At 43.3% G+C, this 18288-nt stretch overlaps 2 protein-coding genes across 4 annotated transcripts in view; both read right to left on the reverse strand.

The window, feature by feature from the left end:
• The window catches only part of LOC146295351 (polyhomeotic-like protein 1), a 6961-nt gene extending 2536 nt beyond the window's left edge, over positions 1-4425 (reverse strand). The window contains exons 1-11 of one of the 3 annotated variants that reach the window (XM_084696199.1): positions 4081-4425; positions 3329-3450; positions 2989-3090; positions 2731-2808; positions 2480-2617; positions 2213-2380; positions 1989-2061; positions 845-1815; positions 549-684; positions 224-393; positions 42-132 (exon numbers count right to left, since the gene is read on the reverse strand). In XM_084696199.1, the coding sequence (XP_084552325.1) occupies positions 42-132; positions 224-393; positions 549-684; positions 845-1815; positions 1989-2061; positions 2213-2380; positions 2480-2617; positions 2731-2808; positions 2989-3090; positions 3329-3448 (2047 nt within the window). In that variant the 5' untranslated portion in view covers positions 3449-3450; positions 4081-4425. Of the gene's footprint in view, positions 1-41; positions 133-223; positions 394-548; positions 685-844; positions 1816-1988; positions 2062-2212; positions 2381-2479; positions 2618-2730; positions 2809-2988; positions 3100-3328; positions 3451-4063 lie in introns of all 3 variants that reach the window. The other 2 variants (XM_084696196.1, XM_084696197.1) reach the window with 2 other exon arrangements.
• A 2825-nt stretch (positions 4426-7250) lies between these two features.
• slc2a3a (solute carrier family 2 member 3a) lies at positions 7251-13440 on the reverse strand. The gene is made up of 10 exons (XM_084695971.1): positions 13429-13440; positions 10801-10902; positions 10468-10628; positions 9838-10078; positions 9521-9683; positions 8798-8985; positions 8312-8416; positions 8127-8225; positions 7697-7900; positions 7251-7532 (listed from the first exon to the last, which is right to left on the reverse strand). The coding sequence occupies exons 1-10, from the start codon at positions 13438-13440 to the stop codon at positions 7251-7253; spliced, it is 1557 nt and encodes a 518-aa protein (XP_084552097.1).
• Between the last annotated feature and the right edge of the window lie 4848 nt (positions 13441-18288).

Genomic DNA, 18288 nt, shown 5'->3' on the forward strand with positions numbered 1-18288 from the left:
ACATTTTTGGGGGAATGTTGTTATCGTAGTCTGACCCTCACCTGTTGCAGGAGTAACAGTCTCTGATTGGCTTGCATCTGGATTGTCATTAGCTAAATCCTCACCAGAGGGCTCCTTCAGTGGCCCACAAACCTGTCAATCGATCAATGAAAGCGGCATAAGGTCCAAATAAAATTTGATTTGATTAAATCTACTTAACACTACAAATCCCATAAGCACTCACTGGGAAGGGTTCAGCTCCTTCCTGGATGACGAAGCCCTCAATGAGATGTGTGAGGACATGAGGTTTGACTACAGCCTGGGGAGGGGGGGCCCTTTCCCCCGGTCCTCCCCCCAGACGAGACACAGACTGGGCTGGAGATGGAGAGGGGGATGGAGGAAGAGGGCCCAGGCCTGAGATGGAAGACGAAAAAGCAGTGTTCAAATAGGCATGATGTGAAATTGTGATTCATGTCAATATAGCTTGTTTTCACCTTTCATAGTCAAATAGAAAGACACACTGAAAATGTGTAAAGATTTAAAATATCCCTAGCAATAGTTTATCTCACCTGCTTCAACAGCAGAGGAGAGGGGTGTAGGGGACTGTTCCCTCACTGGCTGAAGCTGTGGAGGGGAGGGGCCATCTTCCTCAATGGTTGCATCCGGTTCGGACTTCCTCTTCAGCGAGCCAATCACCGGCTTTCCCTGGTAAATGTTGTTTCAGACAAAGAGAGTTACACAGCATTGCTTTTCTTATAGATTGTTGTCACTGAGGTGTAGAAAATATCTGGTGACTGTATGTCCTTCCCGTTGGAGACCGATAAAGTGCCTATTACAATTTGGGAGTGATTGGCCGGCCACATACCAGGGGGTTCTGACTGCTTGCTGCATCTCCATTGGTGGGCACAACGGTGGACACACTCCTTGACTCCTCCCTAGCCAGTGAGAGGGAGGAGCGAGATATGGAAGGAGGAGTGGAGACGGAGGACGGGGACTGTGAGGAGATGGTAGCTGTGGCTGAGGTGCAGTTCTGATTGGTATTCGGTCCTGGGCTCTGTTTGGCTTGTGGGTGCACGTGGGAGACGTGAGCCAATTGGGGGGCTTCCTGGGGCGTTTGAAGGTTCTTTATCCCTGCCCCTCGGCCCATGACCCCTCCCTCTCTGGAGGCTAGGGAGGCCACCATGGTGAGCAGGCTGCTGGAGCTGCTGAGCACAGCCCCGTCCTGGGAGCTGGAGCTCCGGGCCTGTGCCAGGGCCAAAGCCTGGGAGTTTCCTAAGCTGCTCTGCCTGGCCCCAACGATCTGGACGGGGATATGAGGAGGAGGTTGGGTGGTGCTTGTCTGGTTGATGGAAGGGGGTGCAGGCAAGATAGGAGGAGGGTTCCTTGAAGGGAGCGGGAGAGGAAGGCGGAGTCCTTGTAAAGTTTTGGGCTGGATGGGGATTGGTCCATTCCCGTGTCCTCCTGCTTTGTCTCCGGCGTTGACAGAGCTCTTCTGAAGAGGCTGGACCACCAGAGTCTGAGCAGCAACACTGGGCTTGATGGTGGCAGCCCCAACCGGATAACCGTGTGATTGGTTATTGGCGCTGGAAGTGGGCACCAAGATGTGGGTTGCCGTGGCAGTGGAGGTTACCGTTGTAAGTGCACGTCCCGAGGCGAAGCTAGGACCATGCAGGAGGAGCTGGGAGAGGGGGATGGACGAGCCTGAGGAGGAGGATGGGTTGCCAGATTTGAGGCTGTTGCTGGAGCTCTGGGGGTATGTTGGGATCTTGATGTGGGGCAGCTGTTGTTGGGTGGGCTTAGTGGAAGACTGAGAAGATTGGATGAGGGAGTAGGTGGCTAAAAATAAAATCAGGGAAGACAAAACATGAGCAAAATAATAAAGACAGTCAAAATTAATACTTTATCAGCCCTATCACAATAATTAGCATCTCAAAAAATTAGACAAAGAACAGATTTTGTTGGCTAGTTGGCTAGGTTAGGAGGCCAACTCCTGTTGTTCTTCACCCTACCGGAGTCCCCTCTCTCTGGGGCTTCAGTCTTCACCCCAATCCCCCTGGCACCACGCAGGGCCAGGTTCTGCACCTGAGAGAGAAAGACAGAAAAATAAAAAGAGACAGAAGATGTTGATGGAGAGAAAAGGGATAAAATCTTTTTTTCAACAATGATTGCATACACTTACTGAAAAAATGCACACAACCAAATAATTTTTGAGAAAAACAAACTCAGCCCACACCTGGTCACTATCTGACTGGTTGCTGGAGGAAGAAGTGGGTGTCACTTCCTGGGGTTGTTGTTGCTGAGCTTGTGGTTGTTGAGTTACTGTCGCCATGGCAGCTGTTGCTGTATTACCAGGCATGAAGATGAGCTGGGAGGATATTGGGGCCCTCAGAGACCTGTTCACCTGTCACAGAAGCAATGTATCATTAAAATAGGCACATCCAATCTGCACATAAAACAAAATCAGATGTTAGGATCTTTGTTAAAGCAGATAATTCCTCACTCTCAGATACATCTGTCCCTGTCCTCCGGCACTCCCACTCAGCAATACCGATTGGCTGATGGTGGATGTTGCAGAGGAGCCTTGACCAATAGCGCGGGTGCTAGCTGTGACCCCGCCCCCAGAGGTGGTTACATTCACCTGTCAAGAAGAAACTAAATGTTAACTCTTCCAAAAGGAAACAGAATGTATTTATTTATTGTGCTGATATTGTGCCTTCATTTGTTGAGAACAGTGAATGCAATCAATCTTACAGAAGTTACAGTTGTGCTGGTGCTCTGGGATTGGCTGTTACCCGAGGGGCTGGACTGGCGACTGGCAGCAAGAGTGGCCTATGAGAGCGAGAAAACAAAAAACATTTTTGAACACATACAAAAAAGGAATTGTCCCAAAAGATCACTACCAGCCTACCATTACACATGCCCAAAATGGTCCCCACATGATCAAACATATGTGTAGATCCCAATTTTTCAGAGAGTTAGCCTACTTTTTCTTCCTGCATGACTGTTTACCTGCTGTACAGCAGCCAGGTTCTGGAGCTGGGCACTGTTGATCTGCTGGTGCAGCATGAGCTGCTGGAAGTACTGGGCAGCGTTTGGCTGTCTCTGCAATGCCTGCAGGGCCTTCACAACATACACACCACGTTAGGGGCCAGATGGGGAGAGAGAGAAAGAAAGAGAGAGAAACTGAGAGAGAGTACGGCACGCTGATATATGAACCCTTCTAAAAAACATGGGTCTGGTAGGCTTGTGACATGGTGGTGTGTAGAAGTTTTGCATGATTCATGGATGACTACAGACACAGGGCGTACACACACATAAATACAGCATAAATATATAGACAGATACAAACCTGGACAGCTTGTCTCTCATACAGGGACATCGAGTTCATCTGAGAGGGGCGGGAGTTTGTTCCTGATGGGGCACTACCATTGGTGGAGTTCTGCTTATTCTGGTCCCCATCTGTCTCCATAACTGGCAGAAATAAAGACAGCGGCTTTCAATCAAACCTGTCTGAAAATACTTCCCCTAAAGACGTGACTATCACTCAGTGTGGGTGCACATTATTCTTCATACCGAACACAATGATGTGCTGAGCAAGATGTAGGCTAGCTATGCTTGAATAAGAATAATATCTGTAACATTATAGCATTCAATCACTGCCACGACATCTTACATACAGTGACACGAGCGAGACCAACTAATTACACTTTGAAAAGCTTAATGCAAATGTGATCTTGAATAGGCTATTAGCATATAGAAGATATATAGAATGCAACATACACTGCCAGAGCTATGTACAAATGCTTTACATTTGGTCGAACAAAAAAAACATTTGGAATGCCAGTAAGCATTCTAGGTAATGTTACGTTAGCAATAATCTATTCCGATCATTTGTTGCACTGCAATTGATGTTACATTTTCAATTCGACCACCTGCAGTTACAGATAGTCCTACTCCTAACTAGTTACGAGTTAGCTAGTCAGCTTTCTAGAGCTACAAACCTAACGAAGCTAACGTTGTTAGCCAAGCTAGCATCAGAGCACACAGTACTGCTGTACATCATCATTGCGTTCTCACCACACACCACGTATTGGCACCGACCTGCGATTGTCTCCCGACCCTGTAACTATCCGGAATAATTTATCTTTGAAATAATTCAAAGTAAAAGTAAATCCTGTTGCTATTAGTATTTTTGCATAAATTTACAACTGCTGTGTTGTGCTGGGGTCCATCCCATTAGTCGGAATTCGTTTCCTCTCCTCGATCACTCCTGACTCGTCTCCTCCAAATATATAAATTTTCATGAAAATTGTTCTGCATATTCATAGTGATTTCTTTCAAAAAAATACAGGAGATGAACGAAGATATAATCAACTGTAAAACAACACCACAACAAAGGACGTGGAAACGGAGGTTACATAGGTGTATATCCTTGGCGGAAGTATTTGTCAGTCCAAAACCCACATCCTCGACCACAGCCCAATCAAATGTGCGTACGCTGCAAACACTCTGGTCAGAAAGGGGAATAAACAGTAGATTCAATTATATTTCTCAGCGCGGCAAATAAAATATTTTATATGTGGAAAACATGACCAATGTATCTCCTTAGAGCCTCCCACACTCTCAACTAGATAGTTAACTGCCATACTCATCACACTCACACCCACATACTGAGTAAGCAGAAGTAGGGCCTATGGTCCATTTCTGGATGATGATGTATATTTTATTTAACAACATTATATTTGTATACAAACACAAAGAAACAAAAACATATGACAGTTGAGTTGGCATCATTGCTGTTGTTCATTAAGTGTGATTAAGAGAAGGAACATATTTTCTGGCCATTTTATCATACAGTAGTTAATCTACTCTATAGCATTCTGTAAAGAAAACACCAAATGTCTCTCAACTTGTACTTTACTGCACCTTACTGTTCATCACATCACATCAAATGAGTTCCCTTATCACCATTGGTGGCTGACCATAGACCTTGAGTAAATGCCCTTGTTGTGGCAAAGCCTTGTGAAAGCATGTTTAAACACAGCACAAGCAAAGAACAAGCGTTGCTTGAGACAACAAACAGAGAACAGGTGCAGCAGACAAAGGGACTGGTGCACTGGTGTACCAAAGGAAACACACACAGGTAATGAAAGGCAAGCGCACAATATGAACATTGAGGAGGTCAATTGGTTTGGTTTGTGAAGCAAAATCAACAGAGTTTAGCATTTGTGTCAATGAACATTAGGACAATGAGACAGGATTAAGACACTAGTTTTAACCCGAGTCTATGTCTAGTGGGGCAGTGCTAATTGGAACCACTGTTGGAATTCTCTAAGAGAGTAACATGGTCAATTGCATCCTCACCACCGTTTAAACACAAGTACTGTTAAATCTTCTTTCTGTTTGACCCACCGGCATTCTCAAGGTAAAAAAACTACAATGAGTGCACATTCAACCATAGCAGTCAACATATAAATATTCTCTCTTAAAAATTACATATTTACAAATTAATATTTTCCTAAGGTTTGTAAGTAGCAGTGAGTGAATTGTCGCACATGTGCATAAGTTAGCAGGGTATGGTTAGTGTAGTAGTACCGCAGTCATAGTAACAGTAGGGTTAGTGTTGTCGTGGAAAAGAGAGAGATCAAAGACAATATAGACCACTACCATCAAGGGAATGCATTTGCCCTGTGCAACACATACATATACTCACAATATACTGTATGACCAATACACAACACTGCAATGACTCTGACTTAATTCAAAGCAAGATCAATGGTAAAAGTGCAGGGGCGATAAATTACTCCAATTAATTTACACAAGCACAAATACTTATTTAAATATATTGTGTAACATACTGTAGTACTCAATTGTGAAACATCAACTCTTTCAATACAATTCTTCATGAATTAGATTCCACGTAGTTTATCTTCAGACAAAGCATGACAAACTAGAATGAGCACAAACTCGTAATTGAGTTATTTGAAAAAATATGTGGCTCCTCATGTTTGTTCACAACGGCAGTTCACTGTAGCGTTCAAAATAAAATTCCATGAACCAACAACAAACAAAATAAGATTCTTACAATTCTTTCACCAAATCATCAAAGCATCTCCGCTCAAGAATCATCATTGCACTCCACATCCCAGCATCACTGTGACCAGCTCTAAAATCATTTTCATTACATTACATTTCGAGTCTCCCCTCTACAAACTACCAACAGCTCTAAGATACCCATAATTTGAGATGACCATTCCTAATTCTAAAGCTCTTTTGGTATGATGAGATACAATTTCCTAATAAGTTATTAGGGTTAGTGATTCTATTACTTTACTATCCTATTGTAATTCTAAACTATACTACATTCATATTGGCGGATGCAAAAGAACACCCCCTTTAGGTAGATATTTCTCCAATTATTAATGATTAATTGATTGAAACAGATCTTCTATCCTTAATTCATATTATGGGCAGATTATAAAAATACTCCCTTTAGGTATATTTCTCTAATTATAAATAATTCATTGCCTAACCCGTGATTGATAAAGCGCTTTTGTGCTTTTTGACTAGTGTTGGATACTTGCTTTCATAGCTCTGTCTGCTGCTGATTATAAAGACATTACATTACATCAGGGTTACAAGATGCAGCTAAAGTGCCCGAGCAGAACATGTGACTTCTATTTTTATACAATTTGAGATCTTTTTTCGGTTTATATGATTAAGAGTGGCAATAATCATGTATCATTTTGTACTTTAACTGCCTTAATTATATGGGGCGGGTTTGTAAAAATACTATTCCTAACAAAACTATAGTCCCCTCTCTTCTCTTCACTTTACAAGTTACTTTGACGGTTAAAACCAATACAGTGTGTATCAAAAACATTAGCTGTTCTCCATTTTGACCAGGTGCGTTTTAAAATTTGAAACACTTTGGCATAGCTGAAAAGGAGTTCAAATCATAAATGGAAACCGGAATGGAAGGTTTAAATGAGGTATTATAAATACCATGATCCCTTTTGAGGTAACATTAAAAAGTAATTAAACTAAGTTAATAAACAGAACCCTTAAATCTACTGTATTGCACCAAAATGTCCGCTACAAGCGTCTCCTGATCCCCATATTGACCTTTGAGGAAATCTGTTTGTGTCGTTGCTTACAAACTCACCTCTCATTGACTTGAAGACTGAAGCTTTGATTTGTTGTTGTTAATATCTTACCCTCCATGCTCTTTTTGACCTTATACCTTTTACCTCTAACCCGCAACAGGTTTCCTACAAGCTTTCCTGTACAGTAGAGTTAGATTTATCCTCTGCCGGAGGTGCCTCAACCAAAGGGACCTTCTCTTTCACAGGGGAAGCAGGAAGTGTCACAGCAGCGCTGGTGCTGATGGGCGCGGCCTCCACCGATGTGTTGGTGGTTGGGATGCCACTGAAGCACAGTGCAATCTCATCAAAGGTTTTGCCTCTGGTCTCTGGGACTTTGAAGAAGGTGAAGATGAAGAAGAAGATGAGGAGGATCATGAAGATAATGAAGACGTAAGGACCACAAAGTTCCTGAGAGTGTCAAAGAGAGAGCAGAAGAGGGGTCAAGAGACACACAGAACACAATTCACGTGCATAAATAAATTGACACAGGACCTTCATTTGAATACATAAATCAATATTAAATAAATAATTTATTTAAAAAATACAATTAATTTGCAATTTTTCAGTCTCACCTCTAGCTTTGGGAAGCTGATTCCAACCAGGAAGTTGGCCGTCCAATTACAACAGCCGGCCACGGCCATGGCGGCAGGACGTGGGCCCTGGGAGAACAGCTCGGCCACGATGAACCATGGGATTGGACCAGGCCCCATCTCAAACATGGCCACAAACGCAAATACTGCAGCTATGCTTAGATAGCTCAGAGACTCAATGTGCTTCTGCTCAGAGATTGAGGGAGGGAGAAGGATGAGGGAAAGGAAAGACAAAGGATGGAGGAAAGTGGAGAGGAATGGAGAGACAGACAGACAGACAGACAGACAAGGGGAGGGATAGAGCATCAGCGTTAGGAAAGAGGGCTAGATCCATTTATTGATGACAGCTACATTGACTGGTAGAAATATTTTCACCACGGTTTCCTGGTTTCTGACAGACAAAGCCACTTACCAACAAGAGAGCGATAGTCATTAACAGGGCGCTGACCGCCATTCCAGCTAGTCCAATAAGGTGGAGAGTCCTCCGTCCCGCCTTCTCAACCAAGAATAGCTGAAAAGGAAAAAAATTTATACGCACACAGCAAAATTTATTAAATACTTTCTAAAGTCCTAATAAATACATGCTTAGATACTTACAGACACCACAGTGAAGACAGTATTAACAATCCCAGCACCAATGGTGGCATATATGGGCTGGGTCACACCAGCCGATTGAAAGATGCCAGTAGAGTAGTAGAACACCTGGACAGAGATCAGCAGGGTTTACAGAATGTCCTGTGTTCATTTCACCAAACACAAAAAGACTCAGGAGGTTCAAACCTAATTTAAGATCATATTCTGAATACATAGTGATGAAATGTATTTGCGGAAAGGTCATGTTGGTGGTAAATAAATAATTGTATTTAGTGTTTAGCTGTTGTATTCTGAGTAATCCCATCCAATCTTTTACACATTGCAGAGCTGACAGCACCTGCCTTTTAAATGTGCAAAGCAGGTCACAGACAGCTCCTTATTGACGAGGGTCAATACTACACACTAATTGCTATTTGCAGATAACCACATGACCTTTCAAACGTATTACATTGCATTGTCCCCAAACCCTCATGGGATTTAAGAACTCACCGCATTGATCCCGGACAGCTGCTGGGAGAGATGCAGCATAACAGCAATGAGGAGTGGCTGGCGGTAGGCTGGGATACGAAACAGCTCTGGGATGGTTACTTTCTTCTCAGCGGCCATCTTGGCACTCTCCTCCTTCATCTCCTGCATGTCTTTACTGACGTCCTCGCTACCGCGCAGACGCATCAGGGCTGGAAGGTGGAGAGAAGGAAAGAATGAGTGAAAGAGTCTGAGAAAAAGAGAAGGCAACACAAATGTTCATTCACATGCTTCCATTTTATGCTTTTGTTTTGGAGAGATGAATTGCTTGATTGCTGACCGCTCTCCAATGAAAAAGCAACGAAGGTTAATCAAAAAAAGACAGAATTCATGAAGCTGCAAAAATGATAAACAACATAAAAAAAAGAAGCGGTTGTGTTGCTGCAGTGAGGTGAAGGAGCCTGAGGTCAGAGCCTCTCTGTTGTTCCAGTGAAATACACTGGACCAAGGCTAAGTGCCAAAACCATCTGCTGGCTTCAAGGACTCTCTTCTTGGTTCAGCCAAGCTCCAGTCTGATCTGGCTTGGCCTGCATCTGCATACATTAGGCCCCATGAAAAGCCACAGGACTGGGTAAATGCATAGCCCAGCAAAGGCCTTTACCAATGGTCACTGTTGGAGGGGTCATTTCTAAACAGGTAGGGTTTGCTGTATAAGGGTTAGAGGACCTGGGTGGGAGCGCCGCCCACCTTTGCGAGACTGCTCCTCCTTGTTCTGGTTGATGAGGAGGTAGCGGGGGCTTTCGGGGCAGAAGGGTAGCAGGATGCACTGCAGCACGGCTGGGACGACTGTCAGTGACAGCAGCAGGGGCCACAGGGTGTCCGACCCCAGCAGTGACTCCAAGCCAAAGATCTAGAGGAGGGAACAACATATACGTATAGTTTGCCCACCGGAGTTTTCACGTGCACACGTTCAAAGAGAGAGCTAATGAGGTACGGGGAAATAGAGAGAGAGAAATAGCGAGAAAGAAATAGCGAGAAAGAGACAGAGATGCAATCAGACCTACCTGTGCCACCAGGATGCCAATGACCACCCCCAGCTGATTCAGGGTGCCGAAGGCTCCCCGGAGTGAGGTGGGGGACACCTCGCCAATGTACATGGGAGTGAGGCCCGTGAAGAGACCACAGAAGAGGCCGATGATGAGGCGTCCAGCAATGACCATCTCATAGGAGTAGCAGATGGTGGAGAAGCCCATCAGAAGACCCCCAATCACGGCCAGGATGTTGACCAAGAACATAGACCCCCGCCTGGAGCAGAGACAGGGAGACGGATAGGGGGCTAGAGGTTAGTGGACGTTAAATGGTTAAACACAGTGTGCTTTTTTTTTCTTTTCATGTTTACAGAAAATAAGAAAAGTGACGATGACAGAGAAGCAAGGGAGGGTGAAGTTAGAAACGTAAGAGACAGTATAAGGAAACACGTTGGAATGTCTACACTGAAAACTGGAGCATTGGTATCTAAGCAAACTCCAGTGACTCCTGGGAGCCTGACAGGGCCTGACAGCCTAACCAGGGGTAGAACTAGTGACAGGCCACATTATCACTACTGCACAGTGTGTCGTCGCTGGGGTGTCACTTGTGGCCAAGATCCCTGATCCAGAAGCAGATCGGTTGATGAATAGGATGTCCGTACTCACCGCCCAAAGCGGTTGGCCATGACGCCCACACTGAAGGATCCCACCATGCCGCCCACACTGAAGATGGCGACGGCCAAGCTCCACACGATGGTGCACACACCCGGACTGATGGGCTCGTTGTAGCGCTCCATCCAGGTGCTGTTGAAGAAGGCTCGCAGTTTCTGAACAACAAAGAGAGAAAGACAGCAGACATGAAGGCATACTAGGATGTACGAATATAGAAAAATGATAGAAAAACACTTGACTAACTTGCTGTCGATAACAGTGTTTAAAAACATAGACACACACTTGACCCCCACCTCCAAAAAACAACAACAAAAACAAAACGCCAACCTGTTCAGGGGCATTGATGACTCCTGTGTTATAGCCAAACTGCAGAGACCCAATGACAGCAGTACCCAATGAGAACAGGAGGTACCCTGTAACCTGTTTCTTCTAGAGAGAGAGAGAGAGAGAGAGAGAGAGAGAGAGAGAGAGAGAGAGAGAGAGAGAGAGAGAGAGAGAGAGAGAGAGAGAGAGAGAGAGAGAGAGAGAGAGAGAGAGAGAGAGCAGATTAATACAAGCCTTGCACATCAGATCAGGCAAGCCCTGTTTACCTGTGCGCTCCCATTAAAACATTTCTACCAAAGAGTGTGTCCTGGTATGACCCTGTCCTCTGATGTAACATCTTCACAGGTTAGGCACCAGGCCACTGTGTGTTTTCTGCTGAATGCTGTAATATAGGACAGCATAGAGAGACAGTGCTGATGGGACACTTTACCGGAGGATATGTGATACAGAAATGGTCCCACCTACCCTGCCTTACCACGCCCTACACTCCACCTTTATCTAAATGAAGTGTGTGTTTGAGCATGTTTGTTCATGTATGTATGTGTGAGTGTGTATGTGTGTTTGTTTGCAGAATTACTAAGTTTGATCAGGGTAAGGTTACAAATGACTGCCATGGAGACTTAAATGATGCTGAGATTTGGCAAGAGGAACCGTTTACATAACTCTGAAAATATGTCACACAAACTTTCGGATCCTTGTGAACATTTCAGAACAAAAGCACAACAGAGGGAGACAAGCATATCACAAGGCTTGGACATAAACCACTGCAAAAGCAACTGTGTCATTTCAAGATTGTATACAAACTTCAACAAGACAGTGAGGGGCAACCCTATCTTCAAGTTAAACCATCAATCTTCTCCCTTCCTCTCCCCTTCTTTCTCAGTCTGACCTGCATTTCACCTTTCTCTTAAATCTCTCCCCCATTCTCTCTCTCTATCTCCTCTGTCCATTCCTGTGAAGTCACAATGACTCAGAAGACATTACAGCTGTCCTGTGCTGAAAATGTAAAATATTAAATGTTAAATCTATTAAAAATCTATTACAGATTATTCATTTGTATTTCATGTCATCAGTCAGGTCAATACTCTATACAACACAGGAACCAGGAGAAGAGGCAGAGATGATGATATTTGGCTGACACAAGGCACATTTTCTGACTGTGAATGTATAATCACATTACAAACCCATTTTGGAATAACATACAGTATAATTAATAAATGTAACTGTATCACACAAGTGCAATGTTGTTCTGAGCCAAATATTATCTTATCATTTTGAACTACACTGTCAACATGGCTCTAGAAATACACACTACCGCTTAACATTTACATTTACATTTAGTCATTTAGCAGACGCTCTTATCCAGAGCGACTTACAGTAAGTACAGGGACATTCCCCCCGAGGCAAGTAGGGTGAAGTGCCTTGCCCAAGGACACAACGTCATTTGGCACAGCCGGGAATCGATCTAGCAACCTTCAGATTACTAGCCCGGTTCCCTAACCGCTCAGCCATCTGACTCCCCTGGCTTAAGGGGCCAGAGTGTTCTGTGTTAGTAAAAGGTCTTGCAAAGTGAACAACGCTCATCTGAATAAAACACCATCCTTCCAGTCAGAGCAGTGGAACATATCTAATATGACCTTGCTGGACAGAGTGCTCTGATTCTGTTTTTAGACGGTGGCTCCAGTATCTCTCTTTTCCTTGCATTCTTAACACAATGATGCTCACACGCCGTGATCCCTGGCCATGTCCCCTTCCTGTGTATACATATATACCTCTGTGTCATAACAACTGCCTGGAGGTGACAGTGAAATAAACAAAGCTTAAATGGACCCAAAACACAAACACCCCTACACACAGAATAGTAATAAATCTGGCTTAGCGCTCAATCAAAAGCATTATGGGACTGGATGTGTGACAGAAATATTTCCGACTTTAATCACAAGATACAACAATCACAACCCATGTCCTGACCTAGATCCAACTGGCCAATCGCTGATGCTCACTCTTAGACCATCCAGAGCCAAGGGCCAATCAGACTGAATCAGGAAGTGGAAAGGCTGCATCGATTTTGTTTGAGATGTAAACTCAATAAAATCACATAGATTATCAGTGGATCCAAAAAGGATCCACTGATCCTTTTGCCTATGAGCCTATGCCATATAACAGTCAATATAGTGGGCATGACAGTTTGGAATTTCATGCCAAGTCATGACATTTAGATTGCCCTTTTGGAACTATTGTGTGTGTGTGTGTGTGTGTGTGTGTGTATGTGTGTGTGTGTGTGTGTGTGTGTGTGTGTGTGTGTGTGTGTGTAAAACATTATACATTCTGGAAATTCACATCCAGCAACTCACTTTCCCCTGCATTGCTCATAAACAACACAGTGAAAACGTATGACTCAGAGCTGTAAAGCAACACACATTTGATGCCCACTCATTCATCTGTAGAGGGTTGCATGCATCAGAACACATTCTGTTTCAGAATGGGTTGTAAGCAGTATATTACATAAAACATGCTAATTTATTATTTGTACAGTCAAAGCAGCTATGTAGGGCTACTTTGAGTTGAACATTACTCCTCCTAGTAGAACATGCACATGGGTACGTGTTCACAGTTAAAAGCAGTCCTTACCTCGCCCTCCATCTTTAGTCAATTCTGGGCGCCGGCTGGACCAAAGTGCCGCTCCCACCTGATTGAAAACCTTCAAGTTCCCTCCAAAAACAGGAGTACTAATGGAAGATCTGCGGTGGAAATAAATGTATCTCGTCAGGCACACCGAATGTCCGGAAAAGCAAGCAAACGCTGTCAGTCGCTGTCCATGGTACCCGCATGCACACAATTGTGAAACTACTGACTGCAGCTCCCCCGTCACGTTAATCTTGACAAGAAAATCAAGAAAATGTTCAACCTATTTCAGACTCAAGCTGTCGCAAATAGTCAGGTTTGCCATACTATCACTTTGTTATGAACAAGCTACATTGTTACAAAGAGAAGGAAAGACCCTAACTCAATACATTTAACTCAAATTGGAAGTCAAATTCACCCAGTGATATCGGGCCTGGCCTGTTCTGTAGTCAAACAAGATACAAATCCAACAATTTCGGAAACATGCATTTATATTCCAGGAGTAACGTTTCTCCGCAATATCCTGCAAAGCAATCGCAGTTAAATCAATCAAGAAATTCAACGAAATTCACCTGTCGTGACTCGAAGAGATAAGCTTGTCCACCCGCCCCTTTGGTAGCACCAAATGCAAACTCAACCACTCGCAATGTCTTCCTAACAATACGTTTCATATAGTACTGGGATACGAGGCAATCCGCACGTTTACTTTGACGAAATATACCATCAGCCTATGAAAAACAAGAACACTGCCAATACGCAACCTCCTTCGATAATCTGTGACTTTTTTTTGCAATAGACTTCGTGACATCTGCGCCGTCATGAGCAAAAGGGGTGGCCTCTCTGCATGCAATGCCGGTCCCGGAGTGGATTCAACGGACCCTCCCCATGATGCCTCGCGCTGGCGACCTTGACAATCAGCTGATGATGGATGCTGCTGATGCAAAGCTGCCTGGTACCCAAGCAACGCATCACGCGCCCTACCGATCTATTTGGACTCTCTCGATATAAGCGACCTCAATCACCCTAAAGGTTGTGTTTTCTGTTGTGAGGTCTTCCTTTATTAACCAGTTTGTCTAATTGTGTCATTGTGTTTTATTGCATCGAAATAATGTTGTGTATGTCATTGTAGGCTATACAGGGGCTTAATAGACCTTTAGCAATGATACGTTTGTAATGATATGGTATCATTGATACCAGATGCGGCCAAAAATGCATAGCTGACAGTTTAATTTCCTCATGACCACAGTGATACAGATTAGACCTGTTGCACCAAACAAGCTGCAGTCGTCACAGGCAGAACCCCCCCACACACACACACACACATACACACAAAACACTACCTCCTTCTATATTTTGACATCTGCATTTACCAGGAATTACTCATGTCACTTCCAAAATCACATGGGTAGTCACAAAGTCAGAACAATGCCAGTGTGTGTAAAACAATATCGTCCACTGTTTGAGTAATAAAAGACAAACAAAAAGATAAATCACAACATAAAATATGTATTTGTCACATTTTTACAGAAACATCAAAATGCTCGACAGAAGCATTAAGATGCTGGACTGGGCATCAGGTCAGGGAAAGAGGCGGGGTAAGAATGAGGGAGAGCGCAACTGTCTCCCCTTTAGATCTTTTCAGCAAAACTTCCACTATCAATCTGGTCATCCCACTTTTGCACCTATATGAGAGAGAGAGAAATAGAGGGAGAATGAAGTTCTTGACTGTATATATGAAAGTAGAGGGAAGACCAGTACAACGTACATAAAGTTACTTTGATATTAGGCAGCTTTTTCAATTAGATCAACTAGGGTGAATGGAACCTTTATTAGACGCAAGACGATTGGCTTTTTGTGTGCAAAGACTGTAAATAAGGAAGTGAACAATTATAGACATCATCATTTATTTATGAAGTGGAAAAACCTATTCCACATATTGGTAGTAAGACAGCTGGAAAGTGACAGAAATCAATACCACTAAAACAGTTGAGCTCGGTTGATTGATTTCTGAGGCAATCAATAACTTTTGTCACGTCCATTGACATTAGCAATACCACATTAGCTGACATGCAAAATTAGGGCATTCAGACATGAGAACAAATATGCTGAATCAGTAAACTTAGTAAAAGGCAAAAAAGGAAAAGTGGACTGAAGTCTGATGACTTGGAGCTTAATGTCAGAAGCCTCCACACAACATTTAGACTACAGTTATAACTATCAGTGCATTATGCGCACCACACATGCAATTCAACTTTCAACAAACAAAAAATCACCCACCTCCAACCCGTGTAGAATATGAACCTACCCTGTTTTACCTTCTGCTCAAGGTTAAACAGTTTAGGTAGGATTCAGCAGAGTTTAACTGGGAACCACCCAGAGTAACTTGACCATAAAAAACATGTAGATAATGTGTCAGTGCATTCCTTCAATGCAACTGTCAGACTGTGGGACCATGTAAAGGGGGGATAGTGCACCTTTTGACAGCTGTAGACCTGTGTGTTGGTCTGAGCAGGTAGGATTTGTGTTCCATCTCAAATACATTTATTGGCTGTCATGCTATTTTTGAAGAGGATGGTTAATTTAAATGGTGGTTGGTTACCCAGGTAGTTCTGGAAGCAGTTTCGGGTCTGGTTGAAGTTATGTGGCATTACAATTCTTTTGAAGTATGACACAGGTGCACATGCAAGTGTATGTTTACTTTGAGTGAGGCTATTTCACAAGGCCAGTTTGTGTTTGGCTAAAGATAGCCATCTGGGATTCACCTTGCACGACCCATACGCCTGACACTGAGAGATCCTGTCAAGTTGGTGGCATATTGCCTCACTGTGTTGATAATACTGTAAGTTGTTCCTACAGTAACGGGTGTATGCAACGACAATTGTACTTGTGGTTCACTCCTCATGAATGCTCAGCTATGTAGAAATGCACGGGAGACAAGACCCGGCTACGGTATAGGTCGCCAGTTTAAATCTTATCTCGTCAACTTGCTTCTTGTCGAGAGAAAGAAGGACATTTCACGACAGATGAAACATGGCATGTCGGTTTCCAGGCTATCCAGTTTGAAATAGCGGATCTTATCCAGCTTGCCATCTTCGCAAGCGATGAATGTTTGACTAATGCTACTGAAATTAGCATTTTGAGAAGCAATACCGACGGGAGACACTAGAAATGATACCGGTTAAACAGGCTTTAGTTTTGGAAAAACTGATATGGGAGAGCTTGTCGTGAAAAGGCCTACTTCGGTTGCGCAGAAAAGATATGCCGACCTTATTGCTTGTCCTCTGGTGGATGGATAACTGCAAAGCGTGATGGGAAGGGAGGGCTTGGTTGTGGCCTTTCCCCAGTGCCTTACCGCCACCTTTTGTAAATCTTATGTATGTACAACAAATGTCTGAAGAACATCTGAACCAACAGCTGAACCAATCGTCTAATATCGAAAACATCTTGTTGTGTAATAAATGTGTAATAAATACGTCTGTACCTAACGTATATTGTAGCCAAGCACAACAAATATCAATAACATTAAGCATATGTGTCATAATGCTGTGGCAATTAACCTATAGGCCTACTGAAATAATCACTTCACTCAATAATTGAAAATAATATAACACCGACACATTAAGATTCAACACTAGGTTCAATCCCATAGATGCCCTAATGTCGTTGTATTAGGTTTCCTCAATAGCCTTCTCCCCAGCTTTTTCATTGCTGCCTTGCCTGTAGCGAGAATAAGGGTCCTCTAGCCCACGATTAACCCAGTCTGGCGGCTGCTCTTCAGGGTGCCGGAGCAGGAGTCTCCCTGGCTCTGGATCTTTGGCTCACATCCACAAGAAGATCTAAGAAAAATGCAGCAGTCAGACTGAGGGCCTCAAATAGACGGTGGCCCCATCTTTCAAAGGTCTCTTTAATCTATTCTTAACAATAAGGGGTTCAGATATGCGATAACGTGACATGCTCACAGCTCCTGTCTTCCATTTTATAGATTAAACAAGTCATTTCCCCCCACAGAAATAAACAGTTCCGAACTTGTGTTAGTTTGTGCAACAATTGGATAAATGATTCAAAAAGAAATTCTTCTGAGCTAAATCCAAATGGATATGTGAAATTGCATGTCTCTTCAATAACAGTGAATTACTAATAGTATATCCCATAGATGTTATCTATGGTAAACCATAGACATGTGGTAAACCCCCACAGTCATCACCTGTGTTTTTTGGTCATGGACTAGCATCACAGACTTATATATTACCAATTTATGCGCATTCCTCCCAAAGGCAAGACTACCTCCTAGTGGTTTCTTGATGATACTGCACAGATATTGTGTGTCCAGGATTAGTTTGCGGTTTACCAGGAAATACTTTTAATTAGGGCAGGCCTGCTCTCATCTGCTGAGATTGCACAAGGCAGAGCCGAGCATTCATTCATGTACCTGCTACTCCCTAACAGCTTTTCATGAATGCAAAAATGAGTAAAATATATTTATCCTCAATACATCCTCAAATTAAACGGTATGATTGTACATGAAAATAGGATTCCCAGGCCTCACACTGGTCTGGTTGAAACTATGGTTCATAGTGAAGGTGCACAGTTAAGGTTGTCACATCTTACACGGTTGTTTAACACCTGGGTTTGTTTAAAAAATACTTTGCAACTACTTAATCTTTCACCTCTCTGGTCTACTTAACTCCACATGTTGCTAAACATTCAACTGATCCTTGTTTCTAACATCCCTAAGGAATTAATGTCCCCCTTGTCAACAGATGGGCTTACTAAATTCTGCAATAGTTTTATTAAAAATATTGACTTATTTACAAGTATTTGACATGCTTTAGTGCATTTCTGACTCTTTCAAGTTTAAAATTCAGC

This window comes from Hypomesus nipponensis, chromosome 4 (genome assembly GCF_054491055.1).
Source record: "Hypomesus nipponensis isolate SF chromosome 4, ASM5449105v1, whole genome shotgun sequence".
Taxonomy (NCBI): Eukaryota; Metazoa; Chordata; class Actinopteri; order Osmeriformes; family Osmeridae; genus Hypomesus; species Hypomesus nipponensis.

Coding starts and splice junctions, on each gene's coding strand:
- slc2a3a (XM_084695971.1), bottom strand. Junction 8,986..9,520: donor GGAGGAGCAGTCTCGCAAAG/GTGGGCGGCGCT, acceptor TCCACCTTCCAG/CCCTGATGCGTCTGCGCGGT. Junction 8,417..8,797: donor AGCTGTCCGGGATCAATGCG/GTGAGTTCTTAA, acceptor ATCTCTGTCCAG/GTGTTCTACTACTCTACTGG.